At 41.0% G+C, this 14,134-nt stretch overlaps 2 protein-coding genes across 2 annotated transcripts; one reads left to right on the top strand and one right to left on the bottom strand.

The window, feature by feature from the left end:
• Positions 1-1,514: 1,514 nt before the first annotated feature.
• LOC140541414 (protein RD3) lies at positions 1,515-3,030 on the top strand. The gene is made up of 3 exons (XM_072664029.1): positions 1,515-1,744; positions 1,832-2,136; positions 2,635-3,030. The coding sequence occupies exons 2-3, from the start codon at positions 1,832-1,834 to the stop codon at positions 3,008-3,010; spliced, it is 681 nt and encodes a 226-aa protein (XP_072520130.1). The 5' UTR covers positions 1,515-1,744; the 3' UTR covers positions 3,011-3,030.
• A 2,085-nt stretch (positions 3,031-5,115) lies between these two features.
• Positions 5,116-11,932, bottom strand: stx5a (syntaxin 5A). The gene is made up of 11 exons (XM_072663228.1): positions 11,841-11,932; positions 9,518-9,745; positions 8,205-8,272; positions 8,058-8,113; positions 7,805-7,875; positions 7,106-7,222; positions 6,860-6,916; positions 6,625-6,706; positions 6,330-6,436; positions 6,090-6,211; positions 5,116-5,646 (listed from the first exon to the last, which is right to left on the bottom strand). Exons 2-11 carry the CDS (start codon positions 9,584-9,586, stop codon positions 5,487-5,489), a joined length of 909 nt encoding a protein of 302 aa, XP_072519329.1. The 5' UTR covers positions 9,587-9,745; positions 11,841-11,932; the 3' UTR covers positions 5,116-5,486.
• Positions 11,933-14,134: the final 2,202 nt, after the last annotated feature.

Below are 14,134 nucleotides of genomic sequence, written 5' to 3'. Positions count from 1 at the left end.
GCCACATTCACAAGATAGAGTTTGGCCTCTGCCTTTAACTGACTCATGCAGTGAACACACACAAACATGTGATCAAATACACACAGTGACTGTGAGCACACATGCCCAGTGCAGTGGGCAGCTATTGCTGTGGCACCCAGGGAGCACTGTTACCCAACAGTGGCACCAGTGGCAGCTTACCGAGCTCAGGTATTTAACCCACAACCCTGTCACCAATAGCACACTGCTCTAACCGCTGAGCCCCAACTACCTCTAGGTACTCTGCATCAGTGGTCTACAACTACAAGCTCTGCCTTCACACACATTTATTTAACCCTAATTCACTCCACCTGATCCAACTAATTACTGCTTTCTGGAGCGCTTGACTAACTGAATGGGGTGTGTTAGGTTTGAGTTAAAACCTGCAGGAAGACAGCTCTCCAGGAGGAGGGCTGGAGACCACTGCTGTAGATATTGAGATGGATGGATGAATAGCTAGCATGATGATGTACCTTGTCACACGGCAAAAGTCACCTCAAACTGGATTCAGGAACATGACAATGTTCAGAGTTCAGTGCTCTTCCCAATGTTAGCCTAGTATTCCTGATAACATCCTCAGTGTGTAGACAGACAGGGAGGCACACTGATGGATATTGTACAGAAGAAAACACTTGGACCTTGTCTGGCTTTAGCCAATGATATCAGTGCCTTTTGCAGTGATTTTGGGAACAGTGACACAAACAGAATGCAATGAGATAATCTCCATTATTTACAACTCAAGCATTTCCTGCAGTCTATGTAACACCAGTGCACTTCATGGAACTGCTGTATAATCCTCATTAATTCGAACAGACAGAGAATAAAGCCCTGTTAGTGCTGAGCTGAGTGGAAATGTCCAGAATACTTCCAGGGAACTGTCTGCCAGAGCTACAGGGCGTTCATAGACACACTGCAGGGGACAGAAGAGTTATGATTAGGATGATACTTAGGTTATGTAATCTATATAGGGATTATGGGCTTGGTGTAATGAACGTGCTATTCATGTCTCTTCGCAGTCCCTCGTAATACAACTGTTTTGTTTCCAATTAAAGTTGTTGCTTTAAAGCTTCTTCGGCCTGCTCTGGAGTTTTGGGGTCTTCGGCTTAGATGCATTACACTGAAATCCTAAGATTAAATCTACAATACCTTTTCAATGAAGTATCTCACTTATTGTAATCATGTGTAAAAGAACAACTTTCAGAATCTCGTTATGTCAAAAAGTCAAAAGCTGAGAAATGGAAATATGAGGTTTTGGCAGGCCAGCACCAATTTGATGGATTGTATGTTTTATGGTGTGCAATTTTCATCATAAAAGTATAATGACTGCATTTCATGAATAAGGTTTAAGCTGGATCTTCAGCTTCCACTGAAATGTATATAGGCCAACTGTTACAACAGAACTGTGATGCTTCAGCACTTGTATGTATGAGACATCTGTTCTCCCTCACACACGCACACATACACCTACTGTGAAAGGCTTAGCTGGGTAGGTAAGACATGGCTGTCACATGTATTTATACAGGATTATTCTCGTATTCCAACTGATTACTACACAGACCACAGAGGGTGTCCCGCTGGAGCGCTCGGAAGCTTGGATTTTCTCAACCTGCAATACATTTTTGCTTGACACTCAATGTACATGTGCCTCTGAAAACAAAACCCGGACTGCTGGCAACTCAACTGAAGTGAACATACATTTGTGAAGCTGAAATCAACTCTCTGAAAGGTAAGAGAAGGTCTAATGATCAAGAGAATTTGAATTGTACAGATTGTGAGACAAACAGCTCAAATATATGCTTGTGTTCTGCATCAGATGTTTCCCTGGTCTGCTGTCTTCTCTCTGGAGCCAAAAGTGCCTGGCCAGCGCACTCCAGAGGAGCTGGTCACCAACACTCTGATGCTAGAGTTGGGGGCCATGGTGAAGAGAACCGAACGCATCCGTCTGGAGAGGGCCACCGAGGTCCGCCGCCGCCGCGGCTCCTCGTCCTCAGTGGACTACAGCTGGCTGGCTGGGCCTCAGCCCCACGTCCCTTATGAGCTCACACCCGGAGATGTGCTGGATCTGCAAGACCTCTGTGCCCAGATACCTCCTTCACAGTGTGGCCCTGTCATCGTCAGGTGGGCAGGATAAAGAAGTTTAGGCAATGTGTACTAAATGTTCTAATCAAGAGGTCTATCAAAATGTAAAAAATGATGGCTCTCTGAATTGCCACCTTTTGTAGAAACTAGAACCAGAGCTCAAAATGATTGTTCTGGATTGTTTATAGCTTTGATTGTATATCTATATATATTATCTGAGCCAATCCAGTAAGTTCTGTATTTAATTAGAGCTTTGTAGATTGAAGAAGTAAGAGATTGACCTCTTCGTGACCTCGTATGTTGCTCTTGAGAAATGCCATAGAAGCACCACCTTTGGTTTCATAAGGAACCGTGTTTGTAACAGAGGTGTGTGAGTATGAAGAAGCTTCACTGGAAAGGTTCTTTACCAATGTGATGGTCAAACTGGTAATGAACACATTTGTAATCTCTATGGTTCTTCTATGGCATTCAACATTTCACTGAAGGACGAAGGCTTGTTTAGCTCAGCTTGTCATTAATGATTTATTTGATGCTCAGGTTCCGTAAGCTGGTGACGGAGTATGAGCCAGAAGTGCATGAGGTTCCACAGCTGTTCCGCTCCGTTCTGCATGCCTGTCTGGAGGAGGCTCGGGGTGACGCAGAGCTGCAGGCCCGAAATGGCCGCTGCGACAAGCCCCGCAGCAAGAGCCTGTCCTTTGTCACCTTCCGCTCCAGACTGCGCACACTGAGCCGTGGCAGGGGGAGCTTCGGGGGTTCCAGAGGAAACCTGCAGGAGGAACCCGCCTGGTCTGACGAGGAGGAGGAGGAAGAGGAGGAGGCCGTGGAGCACACGGGAACACTGACGAGGGCCAGGAGGGGGAGGAGCCAGAGCATGCCAGAGATTATCCCCCTTGAGCAAGCTGCGCAGAGCTGAGGAGAAGAAGGGAGGAGGTGGAGGAGTGAGGAAAGATGAAGGGAGGCTGAATCCCAAATGGCTCCCTACTGGACATACAGTGCTATGTAGTGCTATATACAGTGCTAAGTCATTTTTCATTTCCCTGAGTAGTGCACTCTGGTGAGCAGGGAGCCATTTGGGATTCCCTACTGGACTACTTGGGTGTAGAAGCCTTTATTGTAGGCCCTATGTAGTGCACTTTGGGGAGCCATTTGGTGTTCAGAAAGGAGAGAGAGAGAGAGAGGGATGAAGAGATGAGAAGTCTGAGATAACTACTGAGCTTGTACTTACTTTGTTATTCACACATGTGCTTATCATACCAAAGACCACAAGTTTGAAAGTATGTAATCAGCCTAGCGACTTTTGAAACCTCCGGAGATTTGTTTGTAAATGTTGTAACATATGTCATTTTTGAAGTTTCGCAAATATTAAAATAATAAAACTGCACATCTTTTCAACAAGGCTTATCTGTGAATGATTATTTGTATGTACAAAGAGCGACATCATATGAGGTTCTACAAGACCCTTCCCTTAGAAAGGTAAACAAACAAAAAAAACAAAATTTTTAAGCATTGGCCTCATCAGGTAATAGCAGGTCTGATCCCCACAATGCTACAGCCATCCATGACTGGTAATCCAAGAGAGCACAAGCAACCCACTCGCAGGCCTGGATGTCTGTTACCTGACATACCACATTTGGCATTTAGTTCATTCCTCCAAATTTGTTCAGTGTTCACTAATTATGTTAGGAGTTCAAAAAAGAAATAGATGGCTTCAGAGATGTTTACAATTAAGAGCCTGACCGCTGTTTAAAAAATATGAATAGAAGTTCTGCTAACGCTCAACATGGTGTCTATGTACGATAAAGTCCCATCCTTCAGCAAAAAAGGGCCAATCAGCTTGCTGGTTATGCCATGAGCAGAGGAGGGTTATCTAGCAGGGAAAGGTCCCCTAGAGGCAGAGATCTGCACAAACGCTAAAAACTACTTAAGAAGTTTAGTCTGATTTGATCAGATAGTTAAACAATTTTTGCAATGATAATTTGACCTTTAGTTTAGACTATTGTATTTGTCTGACTGGAAATAACTGCCCTACTGCATTGCAAAGATGGCTGCCGAATAAACAGACTTGTTTATAAGGACTTGGTTCTCAGAGAAAGCATGCGCCAACTATCCTCTAGCTGTAGTGCCATGTGATGGAGTGGTCCTAGTTCATGGGTGAGAAATGGAAATGACCTAATTAGGGGAACAAAAAACAAATCATGTTCACTTTTGTAGAGCTTTTAATATTCACTTCCTTTCCAGACATCAGTTACTATGTTCAGTTTTTACACAAGGCAAGGCATTCAGCTATAAAAGTGAGGAAAAGTAAGTTTGATAAAAAGTGCTCATTAAATAATACACTGTACATTGGTGTATGTAGTTGAATAGTCAATCAAAGAACAAGAACGAGGAACTGTTAGGAGACTTTGAATATGGTGGCGGTAACATTTTTGACTTCTTTAACTCCTTTTCCTTTAGCATTCATCGCCTAAGCCTGAGTCCTAGAGGACTACATAGTGGCTAGTTTAAGGGAAAGAGTCCATCTTAGCCTGTACAAAGTCTTTAATGGTTTTAAAACTATGAGCATTTTTACTCACTCGAAGGCCAATTCAAAGAACCATATCCTGAGTGGTCAACACTGCATCAATAACAGTCTTCATTTACACTAATCAAGGTGTAAAATCATGAGACCCAGGGTACTCCCACTAGCGTTCAGCTATCTCCATTTGGCAAAAATAAAGCTAAGAAAATAAGAAACTCTGAACAATTTACAGTAAAAAGCCATTAAGCCATTTTTGTTTTTTTAAATGTTATCACATGACTGATTCTCCTTCATACGAACAGGAGTGAGAATGATGCACATGAATTAATTTAAGATGGAAAGCTTAGAACAATGAGAACTGTACAGACTGTCACATAATTTATAGTAAAAGGAAAGCCTTTTACATAATTTGTGTTATCACAGATTACTGATAACACTGTCAAAACTAAACCAGTTTGCAGAATCAAACCATTCAAAAGAAATAAGCCTTCTTCTTAAAATATGTATGAAAAGCAAAGGCTCGATTTTAATAAGGTAACAAATAGAAAAGACGTGTCAAATCTGACTGCAGTACTCCCCCCTCTGAGTAGAACAGGATACTTACTTCAGCCTTCTTCACATTGGTTATCCAGAGGGGAGGCTAACTGCACAGATAAGTTTCTACAAGTTCAACCAATATCTGCCATTCTCAGTATAAGTATTGAATCCATAATGTTTACCATTTATCCACCCATGTCCCCATATGGTAGATCTATTGTTGTCCAGTCTAAATTATTGTGTTGCACTTCGCCCATTATAGTCCATTGATGTTCGTCACATTCCAGTCCTTTCCCTTCTTTACTCCACCTTCCTTCTTCAGGGTCTTTCCATCTCAGGCGAGAAAGACAACAAAGATGATGAAGAAAACAACAAGTACAAGGAATATCTTGATCATGAGCCAGCGGTTGGAGGAGACTGACTGAAAGTATTTGAGAATCTCAGTGTGGGCCATTTCCACATTCAGTTGAGTGTCCTCCACGTTGGAATCAATCCTAAAGGAAGATCAGAAAAATCAATGTGTATTCCAGACAGAAAAAGCTAAATTTCCACTGTGGGCATTTATCACACTTTCCGCTAAAGGCCAAAGTCCAGATCAAAATAATCTAAAACTGCAAGAGACTGATCCAAGTTGTTTTTTTTTTTTGCAGGCTTTTTCCTCTTTATTCTTTTGTGTAACATCACAAAAATCATGATAAATAATTCAAGGTATGGGCCAGAAAGATGCATTTCAGTTCCAAAACACATTTTGTATTTGCATTTCATACAACATCAATATAGTAAAACAGGACCCACAACAGGGTTGTTATAAAAATAAGACTCAACAAAAAGGCTAATTTAATTAATGGGATTTATAGAAACTATTCTTCCCACTTTAATGACTTAACTCAAAATCAAGCAAACTACATTAAAAAACAAAAAACATACTCCTCCTCACCTTTGTATGGTCTCTTCCTGTTCTTTGACCATGTGTGCCAGCTGTTGGAAGATTGAGCCCAGCTCTACGATGGTGCTCTCGATGTTCTGCATGGTATCTGCTCGACTTTGGATGTACGAGTCCTGCACAAAACCCCATAGAACACAACACAAAAGAATGTCACAAAGGAACACAACGGAAACACGTCATCTTTGTGCCCAAAATAACTGATACTGGCTGACTCTTGGGTCCAGCTAATACCTGTTCATCAATAAGCTGCAGTTGGAGGGGGTTGGCCCTGGAGTCCATGTCAATAGCAACATCACTGCCAAGGCTTCGAGATTCATCCTGCATCAATACTGAGCTACCTGGAAACATTAACAGACATTTAATCAAAGGTTTTCTGTTAGACCTTCCTTAGAGAACAGAATGGAAAATGGAACTGGGAAAAAACAACCACTGTAAAATACCTATTTTTACTGTAATAATGCGTCAAACAATTTTTTAAAATCTTACTTTCTAGGGAAATGGGACAGACAAGAAGGTATAAACTTACTGAAGTTGTTGGCAAGAAGAGGGGAGGCAGACACTGGTGCCTGAGAAAACTGTTCTCTCCTGCTACGCTGCTGCTTTAGATTCTACACAGACACAAGCAGATATATAAGCAAGAAATCATAGTAAAGAGAACATTAAAAGCACAGGTGTGAAAGGCATAGTAAACAGCACTGAAAATGAATATGCTGTCACTGGAAAAAAAGATCAAAAAAGAAAACAACAAAAGAAAATCTTACCTCTGTTCTCACTTCCAACACTGACTTGAAATCATTGGACATAGAGGCCAGCTTTGACTGCAAACATCAGAAAAATGACTGTTTACTTCAGTGCAATGTGGGATGCTTCTTTTTCAATAATCAAATGCTTTCCACATAAGTGTATCAAACGGTAGGGTAACAAGTCTGGTCAAGGTGCATGAACTCAGATGAGAGAGATGTAATCTCTTGAAGCTTTCTTTGAGAAAATCAGATAAGGCTTCCAACCTGGAGGGAGACGACAATCGTGTTGGAATGTGTCTGGATGTGGCGTCCATTCTGTCCGCTGTGGGACCGAACCAGATCTTGCAGCTGTGCTATCTGTTTATTCAAATTGTTGATGTCCTGAGCAAGAGACAGAAAGACCACCATCAGCAAGGGCACAGTATTACTCAATGAGTCAAGCTTGTGTCAACAGAGACAAGGTAACCACGCATACCAATCTGTGGTCTTTGCGCAACATGCTAACTGAGATCATATATATATATATATATATATAATTCATATTAATATTATTGTAACCATTTTCCAATGTCCGCTTAAAAATAATCCACATTCAGCCAAAAGCTGATGGAACTGTAGGCTTGAACAATTTAGCATGTATTGTACATATTAGATTTATCTTTCTATACAGCTTCTGCTATTCTCATGGCATACTAGGGTTCAATTCCTGGACAAGAACACTAGGCTACACAAACGTCCTTAGACAAAACTACTACCACTATATTTGCTTATCTGTGTAACATGACTTAAATGTAAGTTGTTCTAGATAAGGGTAGTTTAATAATGTTTATATACATATTCTTACACTACTTGCTTAATGAACACAGCTTCTTACTTTAAATATACTTTACAAAGCAAAGTACAATTTAAATTAGCCTCAATAAAAGGTAACAAAATAATTCAACACCACAAATTGCTACTAACCTGCTTAATTATGTAGGTGAGCTCTTCAATCTCCACAGATTTATCATCAAACAGAGACTTCCTTTTAGCCACTGAAAATACCAAAAGAAGTGTTACCAATTTCCAATACATACTGCATGAATAATCGGCAAAAGATTATGCTTGCTGTTTACAATTCCAGTTCAAGCTCTATGTGAACAACAAACTATTTAATTGGAATATGATATATTCTGTTTATCATCTAACAATGCAATCCTTGTCTGGCAGTACTTACAGATTGTTAGCTTTTCCAATTTGGTGAAAGTGTTACTCAAGTCTTTTCCAATTCGCCTGAGAGACACAAAGGAAGAGACAATTGAGCTAAGAATATTCTACTATTATCATAAAACATATGAAAAAAAATAACTGGATCAATTCTTACTTTGCTGTAACTGTGAAATCACTTCGCTGCTTAAGAGCATGAAGGGCAGGCTTTGCCTGAGTACCATTCTAAGTGGAGAGAAAGAGTGGAGAACATATTATGGAGTGGAGAACATATTTCAAATTATATGACATAAAGCAAGATAACATTTACAAACAATAAGGTGAAAACATCACTGGCAGTCATTGCTGTAAACTGCTGATACCTTTAGTAGTACCTTATCAAAATAAAACACTAACAACCCAAAAGAAGACATTTAAAACAACACACACAATGCAACCCCAATCTTTAAATTCCTGTCTTGATTTTGACTTGAAATTTGGCTGAAATATCTCAAGCATGTTTAAAAAGGTCTACTGAACAAAAGGTAATTTTGCAGTTTATGAATGAATAAATGCTGGGTCATGATATTGCACATCCACAGACAACGAATATGTCTGTATATCAGCACTAAACACACAGATGTAAGCAGATGTGGACTTTGACTGTCCAAACTACATTGTTTAAGCGAAAAAGAACCAAAAGCAGCCCCTGAGGTAAGCTAGAAAACAAATGAATCAAACAGTCACTGTAGCATGTGCAAAAGTGTGGATATTCAACCAAATCAGTTATTAACAACACCCATCAGCAGAGATCACAGTTTGTACACCCCAGCCTATGCAGCTGGGAATCTTCTTGTTTTAGAAATTGTCAGCCACTCTCCACTGCAGAATGCTTCTAGTCTGCGATATGATTGAGCTGCTTTGCAATCAAATGCTGTTCAATTCTGGCCACTGTGATGCCCATTTCAAAAGCTTTAACTTATGTTTCTTGAAGCAGTTCGAGGTGAATTATGAGGGATGTTTTAAATTCAGCATTTGATTACAGAACGTATATACAGTGGAAAGTGCTTTGCCTTTCTGACCAACATACAAGCAGAGCACTAGGAGAGTTTTCTTGATTTACCTTCAACCCCTAAAGTTTCTCTAAATTGCAATTTTTTAATGACATTTTGGACAGTATGTGAGCTGGAGGCATTTGCATTTGACTTTTCTTTTTATAGCCTTCTTTTTATAGCCTTCCTTTCTTTTCTTCTATCAGTTTCATTTTCAGACCCTCAACCAGCTGCTTGCTTTTTTGCGTGTTTGCAGAAGGTCTGAAGAGTCAGACTATTAATTACACTCTGAACTATCATTAGCTAACAATTTCTAAAGACAAATCGCTGATGTGTGTATTTCTTTCTTAAAACCCAACTGTAAAAAACACTGTACTTTCCAGTGACATCAAATCACCAGTGAGAAAGGGATATTTGAGATTGGAAAGCAATGGCCTACCTGTATCTGTCTCCCCTGCAGGGACTTACAAGCAGACTGAAATTCAAGTGTGCGGTCTCTACACGTCATGATGCTGAAGACAGTACAACAAGTTGAGTGGGTAGGTAACTACGACAAGGATGAGGCCGAAATGAACCCCCCTGCCTTGGTTGGCCAAGGGAAACACACTACAGTCAACCTCTAGGAACTTGCTGAAGGAAAGCGCTCTTGAATGACCCCACGCCTCATCTGTGAATGAGAGAATTACACCTTCGGTTAACTGGTGATCATGAGATTAACAGAAGTGAGTACAAGACAGTCTGGCTTCAGTTGAATATTGACTGCAGCTGACTGCATGTGAACAGTGAGTAGTTTTTAGCACAACAGTAGAAACTTGTATTAGATCCAGCGTTGTGTTGTCAAAAACATTAAACATCTGATTTTTTTTAAATGGTAAACCAGCAGTATCAATACCATTTATCTGTCATGCACTGCTAGTAAGGTCTTGGCAGCAGAGCAAGCTTCTTGTAGCAATAATGGTATTCAAACAACAGTCCAGAACATTTGCATGGTAAATATCCAAGACTGGAGAACAGGAGTTTTCTGTGGGTTTTCTTAAATGTGAAGGCTCTTGAGTGGGAATTTAGTCACTTTTGGCAAAGTGAAAGTAAGTGAAGCTTGCAGCATTTGGCAAATTAAGCAGGTTATCTAGGAGATTTGGAAAACCCCAGGTGTTATACAAAGCAACATTCAAATTCTGAGGATTTTCCAAATTACTTCTGAAATAGCCACTGGCAGCTGTAGTAAGAGTTTAGTCTCCAAATAAACTCACACATGGACTTATCACTCTTATCATGGACACATGACGGCAATGCATAAATTGAGGAGTTACTGTATGGGGAGGCTGGTGATTGTTCCTGTTTTCATGACCACTGAAACATTTAACAAGTTGTCTCTTTAAACAATAACCCTGATAAACATTTATTATCCTATTCTTGGGATAAGAGTGGTAAGTCAAAAGACATCTATACTAACGTGAAGTTACTTTAAACCATCCAATATGGCCTTTGTATTTATTTGTATCAACAAAAGAATGCTTTTAAATGTTCACCAAAAATAACATACATTGCTTGTGTGAAGTCTCACTTTAATTTGAGCTAAAATACAAACACAAACACACACTTGATCTGCTTCACTGGACCGAAATGCCTTGATGGAGATGCTATTGTGCTTGATGATATACCTCTCTAGTAAAGCAAAAGAAGGTTTAAAGGATTAAGGATTAAATTATAAATCCCAAATACAAGTTACTCTAAATATACTATGAACATCCGATCTTTATTTGGATGTGCGTCTTTTATGTTTATCTTTCGGAATATCAGTACATTTCCAAGCATTATATCAAAGTTGAAACTTTCAGTATCATCAAAACACTAAGAGGATCTGTTGGTCTAAACTCACACGTTGACCCTCTAAAGTCTGATGTGTGACCCATCCCGAAGCAGATCAGATGCTGTAAGCAACATAACAGGCAAATTATTAAATTAGGCAAAACATGGTTTAATACTGAAAGAAAACCTCTCTGAACTATTTTCCCTACAACCACACATGAGCAGAAGTAACAGAACTGTCAGCTAAAGAAAACAAATCCTGAGATATGTAGCTACATGAGTTCATGGAACTAGTTAGTCGCCCTTCTCCTCGTGGGAGTGTAAACAGGTGAATGTTGTGAAAGCAAAGCGATCCTGGACCATGAACTTCACAACAATCCCTTTAATCGGACATCGGATCACGTGACGTTCAAACAACTCTCGGTGACGTTGGCGACAAGGTGAGCTGACACAAGAGCCATTAACGGGACGAGAAATATAACAGGTAACATCAGGACGCCCAGAAGCTTCCAGCTCAGTCGGGCTGTTATCTGCGTGGGAAACCCCTCAGGCATCATTAGCTAACGCTAGCTAGCTACTTAGCCGGCTCAAGCCGACAAGACCTGTAGCTAGCTAGCCAGCTTGCTTACTTACTTGCCAACAACTGAATACCCAAACTCACTACACTGTGTTTTAACGTCTATCAAAGATAATGACACATAAATAGTGTCAAATATAACGCAACATCTAGCGCGAAAGACGGCTGGATAGTGGGGAAACACTGCTAGCTAGCTAGCTGCGCAGCTCAGTCAGCTGGTTAGCCCCGTCTGCTAGCTAGCTAGCTAGATAGCTAACTAGTGGAAAGACTCGACAAAAGCTGAAGAAATACGGTGTTTTGTGCGATGAAAGTTATGAGAACCTCAAATAAACGTTACCACCAACATTACACAGTCAGCCAGTACACGCGTACTTACTGTTATTCGGGAAATCTGTCCGTTTCTCGCGCTCCCGGATCGCCGATGTTACGGAGGATGCAGTTTCAGTACCAACCGCTTCCGGCGCGAGACGTCATTGCCACGTCCACTAGGCAAGCACGCGACCCGCCCAAGCGCATGAGCGATGACGTAGGATGACACGGTGGATGTGTTCTGAGGGTTCACTCAGAGGGCCAGGTCGGAAAGTCGTTGTCATACTGCTCTCGGCATTTATCAGCAAAGTTTCTCATGTTTTTTAAGGCCCTGTTTTGGGCTTTTGGTGTGTTCCCTCTGAAAGAGTTAAGAGTTATATTAGCTACCTCTTTCAAACGGCGGTTCAAAAATCAGTTCTGGCCACCAGATGGCGCCACTTTGCTCGAAAACTAAGTCACAACGTGCAGCGTTGGGCAAGTGTGACAGTTATGGCAATGGTGACTAGTTTGAAAGAAATCTGGATGGATTTCAGTCAGCTGGGCTGAACGCGTAGATGATCTGATTAAAAGCAAATTAACACAAACAAAAGAAGAGTTAGTAGCCAGAGGATGAGGAGTGCCTTTGAGATAACGATCACTTTTGAGGACTGTCATGTTACCACTCATACACACTCACTTGGGCCCGTATTATGGAACCTCAACAAGAAGCAGCATGTTTGTCCCTTTATTGTGTCCTACCTTTTTCATGGAAGTGCCTGTTTTGTGTCCTCTGTGGAGCTGTTGGAGATGCACTTTATATATATGGGTGGCTTCTGAACGTGAATCTGTCAGTTGTTCTTTATATTGTACCATATTTCATAACGAATAGACCAATAGACGAATGTTCCATTAAAAAATAAAGCTATTTTGGACATAGAAGGTTTTTGTGTTACTCCCATGATATGTGTGTACAGTTGTGAAGGGCATGTTCATGGGAAAATATAACTACATCCATTTCCCTTCCCTTGTTCTACAGGTGTCACTCAAAACATTTCCATTCATGCGAGGACAACATTTCTGGGATAAACTCATCAGCCCAAACATCATGCAGTTACGTATGTAGGCTACTATCAGACCAACACAAGCACTGTGTTCCAGTCCATGTCTCTCTTTCTCTTACATATAAATGCACCCGCTGTTGTCTCTCTCAGATGCCATCAAAACATGCATGCACGTACATTCATGTTGTCCAGATACCATCCAGAGCCTCCCCGAACACAGCTGCTTCAACAAAGATTCACAGTGTAAACACAGCCAGCGTTTTATCATTACTGCCACAGACAGAGAGAGAGAGAGTAAAAGAGTGAGGGAGATATAGATGGATAGATGGAAATAAACATGACTTTGTTTTGAGATGGAAATGTAAGGGTTGAGTGTGAGAGAGGAAGATAGAACCCCTGGGGAGAAAGAAAAAGAGTCATGATAAAGCGAACAGGCCCTGTTTGTTTTTCAGCTTAAGGCCGAGAGTCTCAGTTCTATATAAGAGATGAAAAATGCTTTTCCTTTGACCACTATACGTCTCGCAGAGATTAACAGAGACGGGTAAGACACAGAGGAGGAGGACGAGGAGGAGGATGACAGAAAGAAAGCGGGATGGAAATATACCCCAGCCTCTCAATGGATGACTCATCCATTGGATGACTCTCTCTCTCTCCTAATTTTGAGCAGAGTTGCTAAATTTAGTCCTGGCACAGAGGCCTGACAGACAGGTAGACCAGCACAGGCTTAGAGACTGTGGCTGCTTCTAACTCCTTTGCTTTTCTCACAGACACACACACATGCACTTATCGAAATAAGTTCATTAAGTTCATTGCATCATCCTGAATGTATATTCATCCACTCTCTCTTTGTCCCTTATGGATGATGTAATGGAAATGATGCTGGGCTTTGATAATGTCACCAGAATCAGATATCTGGGACTGCATAAAAACACCCCCCCCCCCCCAAGTGAGCGAATAATGGATATAACATAAACACAAAGCACAGAAGAGCTTTGCTGCAAAACATGCTAGCCATGAACACTGACCTTTATAAAACTGCCAACAACAAGCGGCCCTGACAGCTGAGCTTTCATAATAGTGTTGACCCAACTGACCTGTCCTTGCTCTGCCCACAAATGCGCTCTTTCATTGTTATGAGTTTAGAGAAGCTTCATAGAAGGCTGGCATGAACTAACCTAAACTACGTCTAAAACCACTCAGAGTTCAATTAAATGTTTGTGGACACCCCTTTAGCTACTTGAAGTTGCACCCGTTGCTAATGCAGATGTGCAAATGCACACACACACACACAGCTTATCTAGTCCATGTAGAGAAGCATGAT

Source organism: Salminus brasiliensis, chromosome 19 (assembly GCF_030463535.1).
Source record: "Salminus brasiliensis chromosome 19, fSalBra1.hap2, whole genome shotgun sequence".
NCBI lineage: Eukaryota > Metazoa > Chordata > Actinopteri > Characiformes > Bryconidae > Salminus > Salminus brasiliensis.
Note: the sequence above shows the minus strand (reverse complement) of the source record. Positions and strands in the feature narration are given on the sequence as shown.